The sequence below is a fragment of the Zootermopsis nevadensis genome, unplaced genomic scaffold (assembly GCF_977971745.1).
Source record: "Zootermopsis nevadensis isolate Lab colony 2312 unplaced genomic scaffold, Znev_1.0 Znev_ptg000008l, whole genome shotgun sequence".
In the NCBI taxonomy this organism is placed as follows: domain Eukaryota; kingdom Metazoa; phylum Arthropoda; class Insecta; order Blattodea; family Termopsidae; genus Zootermopsis; species Zootermopsis nevadensis.
This window is the reverse complement of record NW_028259140.1, coordinates 2,218,768-2,239,079: the sequence shown is the minus strand read 5'-3', so window position 1 is coordinate 2,239,079 and position 20,312 is coordinate 2,218,768. Positions and strand designations below refer to the sequence as shown.

Below are 20,312 nucleotides of genomic sequence, written 5' to 3'. Positions count from 1 at the left end.
ATTATAGGAAGATTTGCACATGATAATTGATTTCTGGAAGAGAATGGTGCTGATTTAGTTGTTCCTTAACCACGCAGGTTGCACCGTATCATATGTGTTACGTAATAACAGCGGTATCAAGTATCGATCACATGATAGATTTTGGGTCTCCAGCCTTCCTTCAACAGATTATGACACTTATGGGGGAGGGTTTCTTCGCACCACACATCAACCAAAAATCCGTGGCGTAACAGCTCCAGAGAGCCAAAGCCGACTAGCTTGACTGCTGGCCTCACGTTCACATGCCTAAGCAGAGGTGAATGATCATCCAACCAGATATAGGGTGACGTGTGGTCAGCACGACGAACCCCCAGCCATCGCTAGCTATCCTGACTGGATTACGCTACTTATTGTAGCTCCCCAATTTCCCCACGATGCTGGGTTGGCACCGGTCCCATACACCCGTCGAAAGCTCATGAGAAAATTTCTTCTCCCCTGAGACCCAAACCAGTGCGCATTCCATATCGCCAGTCCGAAACATGATGCCTCAGACCGCGCAGCTACATCAATCTAAGGGGAATGCAAATCTGGCACCATGATACAAAAAAAAAATTAAATTCCCCTTGTAGGTTTTATCTGTTAGGAGACCTTTCCTGTTCATTCTACACTGCAGTATATAGTAATGTAATGTGAAATAACAGTTGATTGTGTATGTGCAATTAGTTACTAATCTGCATGGTGTGAAGCATGTTGCGGTGTGTTACAGTGGGCTCGACTGCAGGGCAGACCCTCTCAGCATCCCACCAGGCTCACTCTCGTCAGACACCTTCACCTCTTTCACATATATCAGGTAATTTTTATTTAAAGTTTCAGCATCCAGAGAAAGTAATGTTTGTAGCTCGGAGACAGAAAGACAAACATTTCTGTAATATCTGAAAAGAAATGTTAATAGTTACTTCCATCCAATAAATTGGAACTCATAAATGAACAGTAGTATGCAAAATGGAAGAAAATTTATCTTGTCCGTCAGTTGTAATATTGAAATTACTAACTTTTCTATTCTGCTGTGTCAGTTTTATGTACGTTGTTAAATTTCTTCTTGCACTTTAGTTTGAGATAAAATTCAAGCTCATGAATCAGAAGGCTGTGAATTCTGTTTATGCAAAGGTTGTGGTGTGACACCAGGTGCAGTTCAGTCACGTCCAGTTGAACCGCTGTTTGTAAGTGTTCCACCTCGTCCACAGCGACTTCTACACTCCGAGGCTTATATTAAGTGAGTAAAACATTGTAATAATACAATTGGTTGAACTTAATGTATGACTATAGAAAGGGAAGTTCCAGCATGGCATCTGATGGGTAAAGTTTGATGGTTATTGAATTATTGATTTTTATGACAATTCATAATATTGGTTTCTATGAGTCCCAGAAAAGAGTAACCTTGCTTTGAAGAAGAACTATTATTCTTTACTTTTACTTAGAACTTACTCATCAAAACTAATTCCATGGAGCCAGAAGCTAATAGTCAGTCTGCATTATGCGCATGTTATTGAACCTGAAAGTGTGTTTACAAGAACCTTCAATTATAGAATTTAATATTTTTATTATTATGCTAAATAGTGTCAGGAACTGGAAAACAAATTAGTGAAACCTTTGCTGTAACTTACTCATTTATCCAGATGGAAAAGGACATTAATGAGGACTAAAGATTGGTGTTAGATGTAACAGAAGAATTTTATTAGTGGTACTGGTGCAGTACAGTGTACTGAGCCATTAGAATCAGACAGCAGCAGATAACAGTGTAATTGAGATGTTTACCTGTGATGGTGATGACGTCTGGATTCAGGAACATCTAAAATGCACAGTTAATGAATTTTTTTCTCCATATGCTGTATTCATACAATGCATTAGCATGAGTTATAAACTAAAAAAATCCCATTGCACCTCTTAAGCAAGCATGCTTTATATGATTTAGGTATATAGAAGGCCTGCAAGCTGACAGCAAACATATATCACAATGGGACAAACATCTGAAAGCAACACAAGACACCACAAGTGTCCCTGACCCGTCTCGTTTGCCTGCTCAATGGCTTGGAAACGGTGTGGGGCATCATGGAAATATTGTTAATGCTTTGTGGACACTGCGTGACTTCATGATGCGAGATGCACTTGGAATCAACAGAGTTATATAAAAACCTGCATTAACCATTTGCTGTTACATTAAAGTACCTTTGGATGCTGATGGACTGGTAGGTAATGTATTACTGTAAATCCATAATTTTTACTTTACTTCCTCCTAGAGAACAAACACGTCTTACAATACAGATTCATTGCACCAATTCAGGATATTGATGGATGTAACATTTAGATATATATAATTTTGTTTTGTGTGACAGACTCATTACTAATTGCTTTGAATATCAAATATTAAAATAAAGTCATCAATAAAGTTTACACTATTTTGACATTGCTGTTCCTGGGAATATTAACATCCAATGCAAGAAATTTCCTGTTTTGTAGTCAGATCCTTTTATGTGAAATCCTCATCTGTAAGTGAACTCTGACCTTGTGCAACATTGCTAATGCATCAAGTACAGGTCAGGGAAATTTATCCTATTGTGAATATTTTACCAACACAAAATGAAACTTCTTCAGAATGTGGCAGCTACATGTGTGCAATTTAATGATACAGTGCAACGTCAGTGTAATACAAATTTTTAGAATTCAGAAAAATGCTTGCAGATGCTTATAATATCCAAAAATGATTGAAATACACAATCTTAATGCCTGAATCCTAGTTACTAATTATGTTGTATCACAATACTGCACCAACTTAAAAGTGGAGGGGGAATGCTATGTTATCACACTCGCCTTGAGGACCTGAGATCACACCATGAATATTTGTTATGATTATCTGTCGTGCGACGATTATTGGTAAGAACCCGTTGTTTTAATATGTGGTTTTAACATCGTTATATGATCAATAAAGTCTTGTCATTTTTGGTAGTAACCATGGTATCACGTCCATGTGGTGCAATCCTGTGTACGTTAGGTTTGTTATGTTGGAAGTACGTGATGGATACTCTGTGTTGGCATTATTTGTGGTGTTAGCTATGATCACAGAAACAGTAATACTATGATCTGTGTTTCCAAGAGTGGTGAGATAGGAAATATTAGTCTACCGGCATGTTGGTGGTCGGTGGTTTATCGTAAGTTTTGGTATGAATTTGTATATTCATATGTTGGTTATTGTGCATAAGTGTTAAGTGGTGCATGCATTAGTTGGAACAGTGTTCGGAAGCCATGTATAGATTCTACTATTTTGATGTGTCGTTGTTAGTATATAATTTTTGTTTCTTAACTCTGTTTTAGGATTAGGGTATTTGATGAGTTTTATAGTTTCAGTTGCCTCAATTTCGTCATGCACTGAAGGAACTTGCCAGTTGATAATAACTTTCGTTTCCTAACTTCGTATAATTTTCGTCAGTTACTGTAATCGAAGTTCGGATTACTGCATGCTAGTCTTGCCAGCCTCACTACAACTTAGATATGTTATAATAAGTCCAAAAATATGTATAAAAAACGAGTACTGGAACTACCATTAAGTAGAACTCGGCAACTTTCTGTTGGTCAGTGAAAGACGAGCAACGTAATTTCCTTAATATCTCTACACGTGAGAATTTAACATAAGTGGGATAATCCTCAAAACATATTAAAACAAGCAGCAAAAGAAATTTAAGTAATGAAGAGAAAATTGGATATATACTGAACATTAAAACACAAAAAGAGATTTTTTAAGAACTTATTTACATTCCATAGGCCCTTCATATGCCCAAGCCAAGGATGCAGAATACGTCATAGCACAAATACAGGACTTATTTCTAATGCAAGTATAAATTACATAGTTGTGACAGTAATTTACAGTCAACTGCAATATTAAAACAACAATAATAGCATCATCCGCAAAAAGTATGGGTTTAGACTGAGAGTTAATGGTTGGGGGTTAATCATTGATATACAGGTAGGAAAAGCAGAGAACCAAGTATTGGACCTTGAGGGCCCTGGTATTTTATAATGTCCAAATTTTAATAGGTGATATGATTTAAATATGCATAATAGAAGGTGAAACAGAATACAGAAATAAAATAGCCATAGCAAGAAGGGAAGTGAGGAAAAGATACAACCATAATTACTTTAATAGTCTTCATCTTCAGGAAGAACTTGGGACGTAGTTTGCTTCTTCAGATATGCATTTGCGATAGAGGTACTGTGCATTTGTCCAGACTTATTTAGAAAAGCCACGGAAATCCTGTTTTCAAAGCTGGCTTTGGGAATTAAATTTGACATTTTGCTATTCTGCTATCCCATTTTGTGAGAGTCTATATTGAGCTATAGGAATGTATTTTATTAAAGTCCCTGCAATTTCAATTTGTTCGTTGTACTGGTAAGGTCAACTTTTTTTTTCTGCTTTCAGAGAACTGGAGCAAGACACCACAGAAATAAGTGCTGTGTATTTCAAGAATCATGTTATGCATTTATTGAATATTCTCTTTGGCGAGGTTGGTTTACAGAAATAATTTATTTTGGAGCAAGAAGTCATGTCAGTTTTACATACTGAGACCAATACATGACCTAGGCATAGGTAGAAGGATAATATTAAAATGGGTCTCAGAGAAATAGGATTGTGACTTCATTCAACTGGATCTATGTAGGAACTTCTGGCAGGCTGATGTGTATTTGCTAAACAGTCTTTGGTTTTCAATAAAAGGCAGGGAATATCTTGATCTCTGGAGGCAGTATTAGCTTCTGATTTTAGACACTGTTCAATGGAGTTCACTAGATGGCATTGAGTCAAACATATTCAGATGTTTTTTGCCCTTTCTTTTCCAGTGTCTGTGAACATTAAGATTGTACTGGAAGACTGGGATATTCCACCTGTTGGTTTTGCAATATGGCAGTGGATGCTCCTATAATTTTTTGGTCACTCTATTAGGTGTTTACACTATACCGTTTCCTTTTAATACAGAATTTTATTTTCTGATTTTTTTTCCAGTGCTAGTAGGCATTTTTACATTTGAAGATATCCGTCTTCTGGGTTATTGCGCTGTGTAGTCTGGTCGATGTTAACATCGACCAGACTACACAGCGCAATAACCCAGAAGACGGATATCTTCATACTCACCGCTGTGAGAACCTCAAGTCTTACATTTTTACATTGTCAGTGACAGTTTAGTTGGTAGTATGTTTGGCTGTGATATGGGTGGTTGGTATTCAATTTTCATTGGGTGAGTTTTTAATGGCTTCGGAGGCTTTAAGATTTTTGCATTTATTTGTTTTTTCCATTATTCACTTTTGAGAATGTGGTGAGTGATATGGAATTGTAACTGTTTGTTTTGATACACTTCAAGAGTTTTTAAATATTACTTTATAAGTTGCATTGTTTTATTGCTAATGTATTTTGTCAGTGTCTGTCAGACTTTTTTTACTCCTTGAAGTCTTGAACCCAACCTGCAGTTTTCTTGAAGGGGGGCTGATTATTGTCATGTTCATACTGACATGTTCCACATCCTTGGCTTGTTCTGTGAGGGACCTGTGGAAATCAGATACATTCTGATTTCCGACATTTCACATTGAGAAACTGACTTTTTACATACATGGCACACATGTACCCCTATATACACAGATATTGAAGTTTATATGTTGATAGACTAATATTTAATAAAATGAATCATAAGTATAAGTTACTGAATTGTAAATATTGGTTTTTAACACTTTACCAAGACGCAAATCCTTGACTGTGTGTTCAGATAATGAATGTAACAATAGAAGTTAAATTTTCATCTTGTGGTCCATCACATAAAATTCTGTCAACAAAAATGTGCTGAGAAAATTAACGTGTTGACTCTGCGTTGATGCATAACAACAGATGGTTTCGATTTTGTCGTGAAATAAGTAAGATGGGAAGAAGACAGAATTATTACTGAAAACTTTTGAATATAGTTCAGTAGACTAATTCAATAGTGATTTATGACTTTACAATTCATAAATGAATTACTGTAAGTTTATAAATAAATTTATTATTACAATTTCTGAATGCCCTGAGGTCCCAAAAGTTAATCTGATGCATAAGTACACATGTATAATTTTCTGAGGACCAGTCAACACAAGTTTATTTTTTCTCTCTCTCTCCAGGATGGTGCGAGTACCGCTGTTGACGTACTGAAATACGACGAATTGTCTCGGCGAGCTATACTGCGTTGTCCAAGTGCCTCATATGTCAAGTTACGAAGTTCTTTGACCTTATGTGAAAAATTCAACAACATTCGCTGTGTGTACAGGATTCGCAACAGTTCTCCTTGTCTGCTGTCATTACTGAATACAAGCAGAGGTTATAATCATTACTAAATATTTCGTGCCTGTTTTATTTCTGTAGCCAATTTAGTCACTTATTTGATCTTTTGAGACTTCTGTATTTTTAATTTATTCCTGTGACAGTAAGAAGTGCTGAATTTTTTTTGGACATTGTTTAAAATAAGTACCCACTATGCCAGTAACATTTCAGAAAGGTAAGGATACAGTGATTTTTGTTACTAAAGAAGATCACTCGACACCGAGCACTGTTAGTTTACCACACGAGGAGTCTCCTCCAGGTCTTATATTACGTGATGGCTCTATCAACTGGAGCTGTCCTTGTTTGGGTGGCATGGCGACAGGTCCTTGTGGAGTTGAATTTCGAGAAGCTTTTTCATGCTTTCATTACAGTGAAGCTGAACAAAAGGGTAGCGATTGTTACGAGGCATTCAAAACTATGCAGGATTGCATGGCACAGTACCCTACCCTTTACAACAAAAATGGTGATGAGGATGAATTAGAAAATGCTTTAGATACTAATATTGAACAAGAAGGAAACAAAGACAATAGAGAGGTGGAAGTGAAAAGTTCCTCATCATCGTCATCACCATCTTAACATGTTAATAGTTTAGTTAATGTAATGGTAGTAATAATATAAGAGAAAACGAAGAGTAGTGTGTTTTTGCTTGAAGAAGGTTAATGTAAATTAACCCAGAAGATCTCAAAGAAAATAAATAAGATTTGAGGTTCTTACAGTGGCAAAATGAAGATGGCATTCTTCTGGGTTTCGGTTCTGCCACACTACACAGCTTTAGAACCCAAAAGACATTTTTTTCTTCAGAATAAAGAAAATGTTTTAGTGTAATACTTGTTTAATGGTGTTTTGCAGCAACTGTTAGTATTTGTACTTCATATTCTAAAGTCTTTTATTAAACTACTTTGTTTGTTTGTGTATGATTCGTAGAAATTTTATATGACAATTTTTGCTCTCGCCTTGGTTCTGGAAATATGCATTTCACAGTTGGAAATATCATAAAATAATGCAGAAATCTTTCAGTAAGATTTTCAGATGAAATAGGCATGTAATATGTATAGTTTGTATCCTGTGGTTCCTGTAGAGTGTTCAAATTGGGGAAATAATTTTATGAAGAACTGGAAGTCTGTCTTTGAGTCTGGGCAGCTGCTTAACAGTGAATGCTACAAGATTACAGCATTACAAGATAAGAATGTATGAAACCCTACAGTATCGAAAATGTGATATAATAAGTACAGCATTTTCATATTTTTCTGTGATTTCTTCAGGGATCATTTGATTATCATTCATGTGTTAAATTAAACTGTATCTAAGATCGTTCTAACTGAACTCATTATTAAAAATATTTTAAGTGTTTTTCGCTAGTATTGGTTCACAGCCTCGAATTGTTGTGATGAGATATAAAAAGTTGAGGTAACTTTGCATCTCATACTTTAAAAAAAATATTTTCATAAATTTTGTGATTTGTTAGTTACATTACAGTCATTTTAATTCCACATCTCTAGTGCCATTTAATGTTATATAGTCCTCCTCTTTAAGGCCACAAATATATTAATCTTCAGATTACACTTTTGCTCGATAATTGAAAATGTACATGCGCGTGGTTTACACAGTGAAATGTAGCAAAGTTGAATAATAAATGTGCTCCACATTATAATACAAGAGAGAGACCACAGAATTAATTAAATCAAAAGGTTGCAACAGATGGTGTACTTTAATAAAGCCATGGCTTTTACAGCAGAACTTGCATTTTAGGATATAAGAAGTTTAATTTTGAGAATCCTGACTGCTTTATGTTGAGTTTTGCATTTATGTTTACTTTTATATGGTTTTTGTGGTCTGCTTTGTCATTTAGTAATGCAACTTAAGTGTGGAATCACTGCAACTAAGCTTGTGCCTTCATTTGTTTTTTACTTAATCTTTATCCTCTTTTACCTGCAGGTGTCGAGGTTTTTATTTATTCATTTGATCTATTTGGACATTGGTAGGACTCCTTGGATGAGTGATCAGCCCATCGCAAGGCCTTTACCTGTACTAACACAGAAAGACGCGGAGAAACATCCATGCCTTGAGTGGGACTCGAACCCACGGTACCAGCGGCCAGGCTCACGGGGCCCATGCCTCAGACTGCATGGCCACTGCGACCAGCTGCCTTCATATGTACATCCTATAAATTAGTACATTTTCTTTTGTTATTTGTTATTATTGGGATGTGAATAGTTTGACTGTCATATTTTTTAAAAATATTTTACAACACTGATTATATTCTGTTTTTGGCATTTTAGGGGCAGAATGGAGAAGGTTCACTTCTGGCATTTCTAATTAAGAATTGGATGAAAATACTGTAGAATAATGTTCATGATTTTCTGAGAGAAACTTGAGGGGCTTCACTGAATGAACCAAGTTTGGTACTGGTACAGTCTTATATTGTGTAACAGCATAAGTAATAAAATTAAAGAGTGATACATTTTTTACATGCTAGGAAACAGAAATAAATTTAGGAAAGAGGAACATGGATGTGTTATGCAAATGAAATCTCACGTCATGTGAAATGTGTAATAATTTCAATACTTAAGATTGAGATATCATGGTATGATTGACAAACCTGTGTGAAAGTATTCTGTAAGAAGATGAATACTGAGTTGGGAGTGTTAATTTCAAATGGATCTGAATTAAATAAGTTGTGGAGGATGTGACTTAGATTGAGCGGTCGGGAAGTGATCCCTTGGTGGACAGTTTCTGGCAGGTCTGGAGCATGTGTGTTGGGTGACACCAAGGATGAAGCTGTTTTTACCTCTTTGTGTGTATGCCACAGTTTCGCAGGCAGAAAGTTGTGTGATTTTGTTATGTGAAAAGGAATGTATAACTAACTAGATGGCTTACCGAACCCGGAGGTTCATCACCGAACTAACCAAAGCCCTCTGGACCCTGTCCTGGGCCAACAAAATCCAGTCTCCTTCAATTCCTATCTCCCATAGATCCTGCCTGAGATTATCCTCACATCTACGTCTAGGTCTCCCCAGCAGTCTCTTCCCCTCAGGCTTCCCAACCAATACCTGGTGCACACCTCTTGTCCCTTCCATGCACGCTACACGCCCATCCCATCTCATTCTTCTCGACTTAATCACCCTGACAATACTGGGGGATGAGTACAAATTTTTAAGTTCGTCATTATGTAGTTTTCTCCAGTATATGTGGGTATATCTATATGTGTTCAGATAGGTAGTTGTGCAGGCCATAGAGGCATCAAAGGTAGTGTTGAAGCTTATGTGGGATTGCTGATGGGCATTATGCATCTCTGTAACCAGAATAAGGTATGTGGTTATGTTCCCTAAGATTAATTCCAAAATAGCCATTTACATGGACCGACAAGTCTGTATTATGTCTATAAATCCATCCTTGATTTTTTTGATTCTCGCAAAGCTAAATTCCATCATGCCATTGCATGTTCCCCATCGTTGAACTCTTTATTCATAAAATTGATAATAAGATAATATAGCAGCCGTGAGTTTCGGGTGACAATAAATCTCCGAAAAATTCGTTTCAAGATATTGCTTACACAGCGTTAACGTTACGTACTAATACAACAGTTTTACGGAAGAACTGCTTGTGTTTTAAAAATTCACACAGAGGGCAGCAAAGTATGGCAAGGTTTACGGACTGACGCAATATCCGTAAGATGGTCTGATACAATACGAGGAGAGAAAGTAGAAGAATATTTGTGGTGCATGCATTTGGAGATCGTATATGTTGTATAAATTGATAACTGTGTTTGTGATTTACTTTGAATTAACCGATTAGTACTGTTTGTGACAAGTTAATAATGGAGACTAAATTGGCGAAGCCTCCGAAGGAGAAACGAAGGTAAGCGATTATCATGTTTCTGTTGATGGCGGACGTAGTAAGATTATTTAGGTCAATGTATTAGCTTCCTTGTGTTGCGAGAAATAAACAGATTTATAACGCATAGAGTGTGTATGTGAATATCATAAACAACCCGTTTCGTTATGTAGGGCGATTGTAGGTTGGCACATTCATAAAATCGAAGTCGACAGCCAGATAGTAATGTTATATGTGCTTTGATCTAACGTCACATGTGGATTGTTGTAATTAAGTTTTGTTAAAAACTTATTTTCTATGAACCCAGTACACAAAAATTCAATGTACTGTTTTTAAATTAATTTGCTTTGTTATCATAGCCTTGACATTGGGTATTAAAGCATGCCAATGAATTATGGGACAGTTTCTCGTGTTAAATGTATGAACATACTGAACATTCAGGTTCCATAGGAGGCAGGAGTTTCTTAACTAGCCGAGTAACTATTATCTGCTATAGAAGAATTGTTCTTCTTAATGTTGCTTAGTCTCATCAAGCACAACAAAAACCTAAACTGTCTGTTACAACAAACTCATCATGAGAGTCCATCACTGGTCCACTACTAGCAGCAAAATGCTTCAAGATTTTCACAATACAATTCAAGTAACACTCCATAAAGACAATTGAATCAACTCAACTATGTTCTAAGATGTGCTGAAAATGCTGTTTGTGAACACCTTGTGTGCACCATCTAAATAGGTTGAAGAGGAAATGTTGATTAAACTCCAGTACTGATTGTTTTTGAGGAAATTTCTGTGCATATTAAACCACTTTTTACCAGAAAAATTGTCAAATGAGAATCAACTTCACCATCATGAACTGATTTGAAAAGCTGGTTGCAGAAATTAATCCTGTAAAGTGACTTTAGTTTTTGCAAATCACTAACTACAGTTGCCTTGTCTTGACTGCTCTCATGTACAAGGCATCTTGGTGATTTCAGTAGTGTGCTTTCTGACATATCCCCTAGTTTGCCCAGTTTTTATTCTGTAAGCACACAGCATTTTTCTGGCATGTTTCTTTGTCGAGAAGCGACCCAGTAGACCAGACTTTGTTAATATGTTAGTGGATGCCTGTTATACTTGGAACTAGGATTGTGGGAAATTTATTGTGAAACATAATCAGTTACATTCCTGGTTAAAATGCAACCTTCAGGATCTTAATCAGTAATTTTCTGTCTGCGGGAAAAGCCGGATGTGTTGCCGAGTTTTGATTTAATTTAAAGCCTGTAAGAAGTTGAACTATTAAAATATAGTTCTAGAGGAGTGTGCCACTTTTATCACGTGCTCCTTCATAGTTTCTAACAGTTGATAAAACAAGTATGTCAATTTGTCTCTTTGGTTCACATGATTAAGATAAGGTTATGGATTGTGGTCTTTGGTAGGGGGGACAGTCTCCTCTGAAACAATGAGCGCCTACAAGACTCCTCATCGTTATAACCCAGAAGATCACCGCATAAAACTTCACCAATGTCGAAACTTCAAATATCATACAAGATAAAGTTAAGATTCAGAAAAAAAAATTGAATTTTTTTAACGCAAGTGTTAATCATCTTGAACTTTTATTGTCATAGAAGAACTTAGGCAGCATTTATGTTAACAAAACATAGGCCCTGGTTGTAAAGTTTAAATTTTTTAAAAGTAAATGTAGTCATGCTTGCGCATGTGTGTGTATTTATTACTTTAAAATCTGTATGAAGTCCTGCCAATTGGTTAGTAGTTAATAATGGCAAATCCAGATAGAACTCTGGAACAGTTTTTAGTAATTTATTTTCCATTGCATACCTCTTGAAATATTTTTCATGTGCCGCCCATTATTAAAGAATGAAGACAGTTGAATATGGTTCTTTCACATGATTTATCATAATATTCATGAGAATAAAAGATGTATATTTTAGGTACAAGATATTCATGTACAGATTGCAGAAATTATGATGTATAGAAATTTGTTCTTGTCACAGTCGATCCATCCTCACAGGCTAATCCTGTGCTTGTATAGGTCCATCTAAAGAAAGACAATTAGACAACCGTAGGCCATACTCTTAATGGGTTTTGTTTTCACTTGGGTTTGCTATGTAGATTGAAGCAGTTTCAAGAATTTTGTCTGCAATAGGTTGATGTCATGATAGGTTATTATAGATTCGGAGGCACGGTTGTCAGTACATCGCCCCATCTTTTCACTTTTAATCCCCAAGATGTTACCTTAAAGGCACATCTCCTGTTTCCAATTTCTAACAGTTTATGCTAATGTTACGAACGAGAGAAACGAGCCCATTTGTGTGAAATTGATAGTGATAATGTATTTTAATTTAGAAGCTGTTACGTTGTTGGAATAAGTTTTAATTGAAGACGGCTTTCCTCTGGGGGTTCTGAACCGTGGTGTCTGTGTAGATATTGACCAAATTATCAGAGGTGTTCACTGCCTCCATCATCAGGGCTAGCCCAGAAGACAACCATCTTAATTTTCCTCGCCGTTGAGAACGCGTCGAAGTTTTCAAGGTTAGACAGTGGCAAATACTGATAACCAGTGGTTGTTTATAGGATATGTAGGTAGGTTAATGTGAAGCGTTCAGACTGTGACCGGAATTGCAGTGCGGTGTTTTTTATTTTGTAATTTATTTGAATCCAAGCCCGTAATCCTGTTGTTCGACGACGTATCATGTCACCACGCTATATAGAAAAGGACGCCTGCTCGGCTAGTCTCGAAATTCTCAGCATTTTATGGAAGCTGGAGGTTCATTTTCCACATTTAAATTGTAATTGAGATGGTTGAAGAACATTGCATTGGTTTTCTTTAAAAAAAAGAACTCGCATTTGATTCTGTTGACATTTAAACACTTTCCGATTTGTGTTTAAATGGTACGTAATGCTTACATCTGTCCTTTAAATGTGTTTGTCTTATGGAAAATTTTCTGCTTCAGAATATGAGTGTTTTTTAACATAAAGGTAACGACGTATAGGAGTAGTATGTCATTATACACATCCTATATAAGATGACGTCATGAAGCGATGATATGAAGATGCTAAAGTGATATTGTCGCCCGGTTTTCTAGAAGTGCGTCCATATTCCTGGCCCATCTTGCATTTCTCAGTAGATGTGGACGGTTTCAAGTAGCGCTATTAATTTGGGCCATGGGCTCCGGCGGTTCGCTAGTGTCGGCAAAGCAGCTCTCTGTACACACCGGCAAGTCAATCAGAGTCTCTGCAGCTCGAGCACGGTGTTAGAACTGGATCCACCGATTATGGCCGCTGACCTTGTAGGGAGTGCCCAGTATGCGGACCACTCAATGAAGGAAGGAAGGAGTTTCCAGCGGTCAGTACAGTCTGTGTCAGTACAGCAGTGTGACCATATTCATGTCCGTTTGAGGTCACGCACTTCTCAGTGTGATGTCAAGGTCACGACATCAGTCCACGTGTTTACCGAATGGAGGCCTTTGAAATTTTCAAGGACATTCGGCAGTCATTTTTTCAAACTGATATTTCTGCCGATATGTAAGAACCTGAATGTACATATTAATGTGAGTTTGAGGTCATGGATAGGTCAACGTCGCCTCAAGATCACGATCAAGATCAGTCCGAGGGTTTACCGAGCAGAGGCCTTTGAAACTTTCAAGGTCATTCGGCAGTCATTTTTTGAAACGCATATTTCTTCCGATCTGTAGGAACCTGAATGACAATACTCATGTCAGTTTGAGGTCGCACACAGTTCAGTGTCATGTGAAGGTCACGACAATGTCAGTCCGATGGTTTACGGAATACAGACCCTTGAAATTTTCAAGGTCATTCTTCAGTCATTTTTTTTCAAAAGCATATTTCTGCCGAGCTGCTGGAATCTGTGTGACCATATTCATGTCAGTTTGAGGTCGCGCACGTGTCAGCATCATGTCAAGGTCACGACAATATCGGTACGAGGTTTTACCGAATAGAGGCCTTTGAAATTTTCAAGGTCATTCGGCAGGCAGTTTTTTTCAAACGAATTTTTCTGCCGATCTGTAGGAACCTGAATGTACATATTCATGTCAGTTTGAGGTCATGCATAGGTCAACGTCACCTCAAGATCACTAGAAGATCAATCCAAGGTTTTGATGATTATAGGCCTTTAAATTTTTCCGCTGAATCCGAAGCTCTGCAAGATGAGAGTTTAGGTCTGTTTCCGGAAACTAGTTCATCTCGCAGTATAGCTACGTGCCTCATGTCAAGCTGTTTCGTGGAACAGTAGGCAAGATCAGTTGCCTTCCGAAGCTGGCAGTGCAAAGCATAATTCGCAGAATTCATTTGGCTAATATCAGCAATAATGTGTAGAGTACTCGACGTCGTAACACAGTAACTTTTTCGAAGGGGAGTACCCTGATTGCACCCGCTAATAGGTGTAACGTTATCTTTAACGAATATAGGACATCAGCTAAAAATTCTTCTCTGCAAAGAAGCAGAGATAATTCGGACGCTGAAAGGATAATTTTGGAGTTCATAGTTCAGACTTGTTCTTATGGCCAAAGGACAAACTACCAGATGTGCACATACCAACACGTCTGAACAATTCATCATTGGTACAGAAACTGCTTTCTAAGGGGCAGTGATATCCTGACAGCAAAGAATAACAACTTTAGATTAAACCTCAAAACGTTTGCTTCTGAATATTTTTATGTACCTATCCTGCTAATTTTTCTTTGATGTGAAATAGAGAAATTTTCAAATAAATAATATTTTGTTTCGCAATTTTGACTCTGCAAGAGACACGAAGCGTGGCCATTGGACAGATTTAGTGTTTATAAGCAGGTACAGTGCTTAGCGTCGTATGTATTAATATCCTGTACAATGTTAAAAATAATTTGTGAGGCGTTCTTGGCATACTGTTAAGGGGTCTTCTAGGTATTAGACGAGGTGAACTTGTATAAGTAATTGCGTTGGCATGTAGATTTGAGAGGTCTTAACAACTGTAAAGCTTTTAATTTAACCTAAAAAAAAAGTTTAAGCCCGAGATCTTTGTGTCGATTTTGAGCAAGATGTCGTAGTAATGGTCAGATATGTGGTATACTCGCGTTACTCTAAATTTCATAAAAATTTCTCTCTGGTTTAATGTAAGACTTGAATTTGTTTTGTTTTTAAAATTCTTTAAGGCTTTGACCGGGATGTTCTTTTGTTAAATCTATTGTGGTATCGCCTGATTCGACTTCTAATGGTTAAGTGAAGTGTTTTCTTCGCGGTACGGTCTGGATTCGTAAATATTATGAAGACGAGCTTCGGCTTCAAAGGGTTAACCAGCTGATTTTCGTAATGGTGAGGTGTAGTGTTTTCTTCGCGGTACGGACTGAATTCATAAATAATATTCAGACGATCTTCGGCTTCAAAGGGTTAATGAATTCATGTAGAGATTGGGTTGACTTGTAACATTATATCTGATCAGCCGAAAGAAATTTTTTTTAGCACTTAGAAATTCGAGAACTCTTTAACTTTAAAGAATATGGGTTTGAATTTGAGGCAAAGAAACTATCTAAAAGCTGTCTTTTCTTAAAGATCTGTTCGACTTAAGTTTTAAGATGTAAATAGTCGAGCAGTTTATTGGTTACGACACAGACTGACCTGAAGACGATACTACATTTAATCGAAATATGTTGTGAGTGAATTAGAACAGTTTTATGCTTTTAACAGTTGGTATTGGTGGTCTGTAATAGAACGTGAAACGAAATATTATGGCGGTTTTAAGTGTGTAATTTTCCTCAGGTTTCTTGTCGTTTTATCCCGTAATGCTTATGTATTCTCAACATCCTTTTTCTTTTTTATGTCTTAATCTTTACGTTTTTACGTAGCAGCTGAGAGATATGAAAGTTCTGAGAAAGTGTTATCTGAATCTTGAATTCCCGTAGTATTATTAAAACGTTTAAGTTTTTGGACGACTGATGAAAGTTCTGGTGAATCTGGACGTCTCTGCTGTGTGTCATTGCTGGTGATTAAGGTTACTCGTGTCGTCTACATAAGTCATGTAGCGATGAATGGCTTCGGGGGTCTTGAATGTGGAGGGCTCAGCAAGGAAGCTTGTCTGGTGTACTTCTGGGTATTGACCTTGTATTGATTCCAGTCGCCACAACCGGTTGTCTGTCCGAGATTCGAACCACTTACTTCCTGAATTCAGGGCACGTGCTCGTTCACTGCTCTGGGTTGTGTTTGGTATGCAACGTAGAGAGAACTTTCTTTTTCTGAAGGAACTTGTTCAGGTCTGGTCTCTTGTTTGACTCCGTCAGTATAGCCACCCTGAAGTAAAGAAAAGTCCTAGTTAGATAAGAAAAATTTCTTTCGTACGTGAGAGGTCGTACCGTCCCGGACTGCGTCTGGTGTAAAGACGACCGTCTTTTGGGATATTGCACCTTGTCGTATGGTAGAAATTGACCGACGTTTCAGAGGTGCTTACTGCCTGACGAAAATGTGGGTTAAGATTCGTCAGGAGTTCGGACAAGGCAGATTCACGTGTAAGGAAGCTGTCCCGGAATTTTCTTGGAGGGACTGCGAAATACCACGAAGTCGAAACAAGTTTAACCGGTCTTAGGACCTGGAATTTTCCGTTGCATAGGTCTGTGTTTCGACTAACTTTCCGTGTACAGAAAGTTATGATGATGATTATTATTATTGTATTAAAAGCGACTTGTTTCGACTATGACTTTCTCAGTACGTTTTTTACAATATAAGTTGTAAAATTCATTCAGCGGAATAATTTTGGGATCGAGTCCATGTGAATTAATTTTGTGTACAATTCTTGTTACTATTGAATAGCCTGATGATGGCATGTCGATATCGAAACATGTCATTGGCCTAGTTTAAATACTAGGCCTGTACTGTATTATGAATTTAGCCTGTCCATTATATATGGAGTAGTGTCAATGACAAGCCCGTTTGAAAGTACTGTACCCTGTCGTGTAGTCTGGTTGAGTTTTACCAGTGTTTCAGAGGTCGTTGCAGCCTCCATCATCAGGGCGCTACAACCCGGAAGACATCCGTCTCGGTAGGGATATTTAGCTTGCTTTAGGCGAAGGATTTTCAAATATATCACATTCACATTTTCTTCTCACTGACATTTTTAACCAGGGGCTTGTACCCCCTAGTTCGTAGTTACGCTGTTTTTGTCGTCAGTGGTTAAGTGTAGCAAAGTACGACAAATTTTAGGCCAAAGTTCTCATTTTAGACAACATTGTATTGCCTTATCTTCTTGTCAATAAAATGGAGAGTGATGTCAAAGGCTATCGTGTAGTATGATGTTCTTTTTCGTGACCCATATTAATTTTTAATTCGTAACCATTAGCGATGGTTTCACGTACGCCAGGAACTTTATTTCCTAAGATTTAAGAGTGTGCCCTATCTATTGTTAATTCCAAAAAAAGTTATCCGTCAAGATTTGTGGGGGAAATTGTACTTAAACGTATTTTTATATTGAAAATTGTAACAAAGGAGCGCATAATAATTAAAATGCCTGTTGTAATGTATATAAGGAGGGATATTTCAGTGGGAAAAGTTTGCAACCATTTTTCGAGGTTCTTGGAGAAATAATTATTATTTTTTTTAAGGTACCGAGTCATTTTTTGTGTAGTAGAATTTGCTCGTCGTGTTGGAGAGGATCTATGATTTTGTGGAACCCAAAAAGGTTCCCCACTTTTGTTAATAAATCCATTTCACTTTAAACTTTGATAGGAACGCAGAAAACTCTCTTCACAGAAATTTATGTTTGAGTTCATAATTAAACACTTTGAAGTACGTAGTGTTGTGACTAAGTACACGACATGAAATTTCTGTTAAGTTTAATTAAAATCTGTTAACGTGCCCTTTAATTTCCCTTATAAATTCTGTCCATAAAGAAATTACTTAGTAAAATAATATTACGAAAACAAATTCAGCATATGCATTTTTAATCCTGGCTCGGAAACTCCATTTTCTGTGAGTGTGAATTCCCATCATACATATTAACAAACAAAATATTCTACACAATAATACGTCATCCAATTTTATTTTCATTAACTTCGTAGGTACCTGGAAATGGTTAGCCATTCTACAGTATAAAAAATACGGACTTCCCAAGAATATTTCACAGCATCAAGCATCTTTGATGTTTCTCGTAACAGAGGAAGCTCCTTCCTGTTTGCGTGTTGAGTTGCGCAATGTAACCACGAAACATACTTCGTTACACAAACCAGGAACAGGATATCAAATGTTCAATTGACTATTGTAATGACGTGTTGTCTGTGACGTCACGTGACCAGTTATTTATTTAGTGGTATGGAACGTTTCGCTCTTAATTATAAGCAGTGTGACCTAGAACAGATTTTCAGAAGTTTTAATAATAATGTGACGCTGTTGTATTATAAAATAAAATATTGTATGTTTTATATTCGTCCAGTTTTAGTTGTCTGACAGGTCTGGAGAATTTATCGTACGTTAGTGGTTTTAATTTCATTGTTGAACGTTGCGATGGGGTGAGACTTTCTCTGTGTAGGGCCCTGAAGGGTTCATTGTTTGTCCGGAGGACGATACTTTAGTGAATATGAATAATAATATTGACGTGGAACTAGAACTTGAAACCTGTTTCATTGTTGCTTTGTTCGCCTGCCTTGGGTTCGATTCTGGATATTTACGGTAATAATCGGGCGACTAACCGTTATAGACGACCTTCTGCAACAATTGGTAGTAAGACATTTTGTTACGGGGAATGGAGAATAGCGTTATGACGACAGGAAAACGTGTTTGTGTTTTAACCTTGACCTGATGTGAAATTCGTTCGGTATAGTTACAGGTTATAAACATGCATACAAGTTTTGTGTTAAATATTATTCCCTGTACTGAAATATCCCGTATTAAGAGCGACGAGGCCTTTGAGACTCCCAGGTATTGGAAGTACTCGGTGAAAATTTTAGTCAAAATTTGCATATAAATATTCATGATTTTGACAGACATCTTTGTATAGTCTGAGGCGTTTAAAGCAGTGACTGTAAATTTTACGTTAAATGATTTTAAAAATTGTACGTTCGTTCCGACCCTGAAGCCAAATGTAGGCCTAGAAATGACATTTATATATTTTTTTTTGAACATACTTTTTCGTGATTATTGAAATTATAATTTTTTTCTCTCTCATACGAATGGATTAGAAAACCTCGGAAACAATTCTTACGACTAACTTATGGATGCATAAATGTTTATGAAACGGTTAGAATACTTTTATGACAGAATTTGGAAAATGTGGGTATCTGTAAATATAGTATTGATACTGTTCGTATTCTCCAGCTGATTGATTGCTCGTCGTGTCGGCCATTGGGTGTGCGTAAATTTCGTGTCTATTTGCGTAAATTTTCACATGTTCTGTTTTGATTTCATCACTGTGATAATGTGGCGTGAAAAGTACGAATTATAAAGCAAGTTTATTATGAATTCTCTCCACCCTTCTGTTTAATTTATCTTTATGTTGCAGTTTTTATGGTTTTAGTGAACCTATAATTATATACCCTAAGTTTGTATCACGAAAACAATGAACACAACCACAGCAGCCAGTGAATACGAAATGCGTTTTGTGTCCGGACGGGTTTACCGCTGTCTCGTTAGGTATTGGATGCGTACTCAGGAGATGACGTTGGATATGATGATGAAGTCACACCAATACGATGACAGTCTCTTGTTGAAAGCGTTCGAGATTGGTCGTCGTAATGAGCGTTAAGGGTGTATGTTATGATGAAGGGGGTGTTTCTTCGCATTGGAATTACTGGCCACCACAGAATCTTATGGGGAATTCAGCTAATTCGTGGGATGGCGAATGTCTCAAGTAAGTCTGTCGCCTTTTTTACGTAATGTTGGTATCCGCCCAGTTTTGTTAAGAGTTATGTGTTGTGTTGAATCTGTGTTGGTGCTGTAGTGATGTATTTGTGTTAAAAAAATTAAGATGACTAATTTCTCGGTTTTTGGGGCGTGTAGTCTCGTAGAAATTTATCGACGTTTCAGAGATATTTTCTACCTTTATCGTGAGGGCGATATCTGAAACTTTTATCAGTTTCTACGAGACTACACCTCATACTCGTCGCTGTGAGAACACGAAATCTCAAATGTTTAA

At 37.1% G+C, this 20,312-nt stretch overlaps 3 protein-coding genes across 18 annotated transcripts in view; all 3 read left to right on the top strand.

Annotated features, from left to right (window-relative positions):
- The window catches only part of polybromo (protein), a 46,016-nt gene extending 43,575 nt beyond the window's left edge, over positions 1 to 2,441 (top strand). For 8 of the 9 annotated variants that reach the window (XM_087344606.1, XM_087344607.1, XM_087344609.1 and 5 more), the window contains exons 33-35: positions 746 to 829; positions 1,147 to 1,252; positions 1,952 to 2,441. In XM_087344606.1, the coding sequence (XP_087200732.1) occupies positions 746 to 829; positions 1,147 to 1,252; positions 1,952 to 2,168 (407 nt within the window). In that variant the 3' untranslated portion in view covers positions 2,169 to 2,441. The remainder of the gene's footprint in view (positions 1 to 745; positions 830 to 1,146; positions 1,253 to 1,951) is intronic. The other variant, XM_087344611.1, reaches the window with a different exon arrangement.
- A 623-nt stretch (positions 2,442 to 3,064) lies between these two features.
- Positions 3,065 to 7,281, top strand: LOC110835167 (mitochondrial intermembrane space import and assembly protein 40-B-like). Of its 4 annotated transcripts, none has more exons than XM_087344648.1 (4): positions 3,065 to 3,185; positions 3,796 to 3,862; positions 4,451 to 4,535; positions 6,169 to 6,525. In XM_087344648.1, the coding sequence occupies exons 1-4, from the start codon at positions 3,113 to 3,115 to the stop codon at positions 6,379 to 6,381; spliced, it is 438 nt and encodes a 145-aa protein (XP_087200774.1). In that variant the 5' UTR covers positions 3,065 to 3,112; the 3' UTR covers positions 6,382 to 6,525. The 4 variants fall into 4 exon arrangements, with proteins under 4 accessions (XP_087200774.1, XP_021930817.1, XP_021930815.2 ...); XM_022075122.2 differs by lacking the exon at positions 3,065 to 3,185 and adding an exon at positions 3,211 to 3,311; XM_022075125.2 differs by lacking the exon at positions 3,796 to 3,862 and having other exon boundaries at positions 3,071 to 3,185.
- Positions 7,282 to 9,995: 2,714 nt separating this feature from the next.
- LOC110835163 (protein similar) overlaps positions 9,996 to 20,312 on the top strand; it is a 67,134-nt gene continuing 56,817 nt past the window's right edge. For 4 of the 5 annotated variants that reach the window (XM_022075110.2, XM_022075109.2, XM_022075108.2 and 1 more), the window contains exon 1: positions 19,873 to 20,027. In XM_022075110.2, coding sequence (XP_021930802.2) covers positions 19,912 to 20,027 — 116 coding nt within the window. In that variant the 5' untranslated portion in view covers positions 19,873 to 19,911. Of the gene's footprint in view, positions 10,226 to 19,872; positions 20,028 to 20,312 lie in introns of those variants that run through there. The other variant, XM_022075111.2, reaches the window with a different exon arrangement.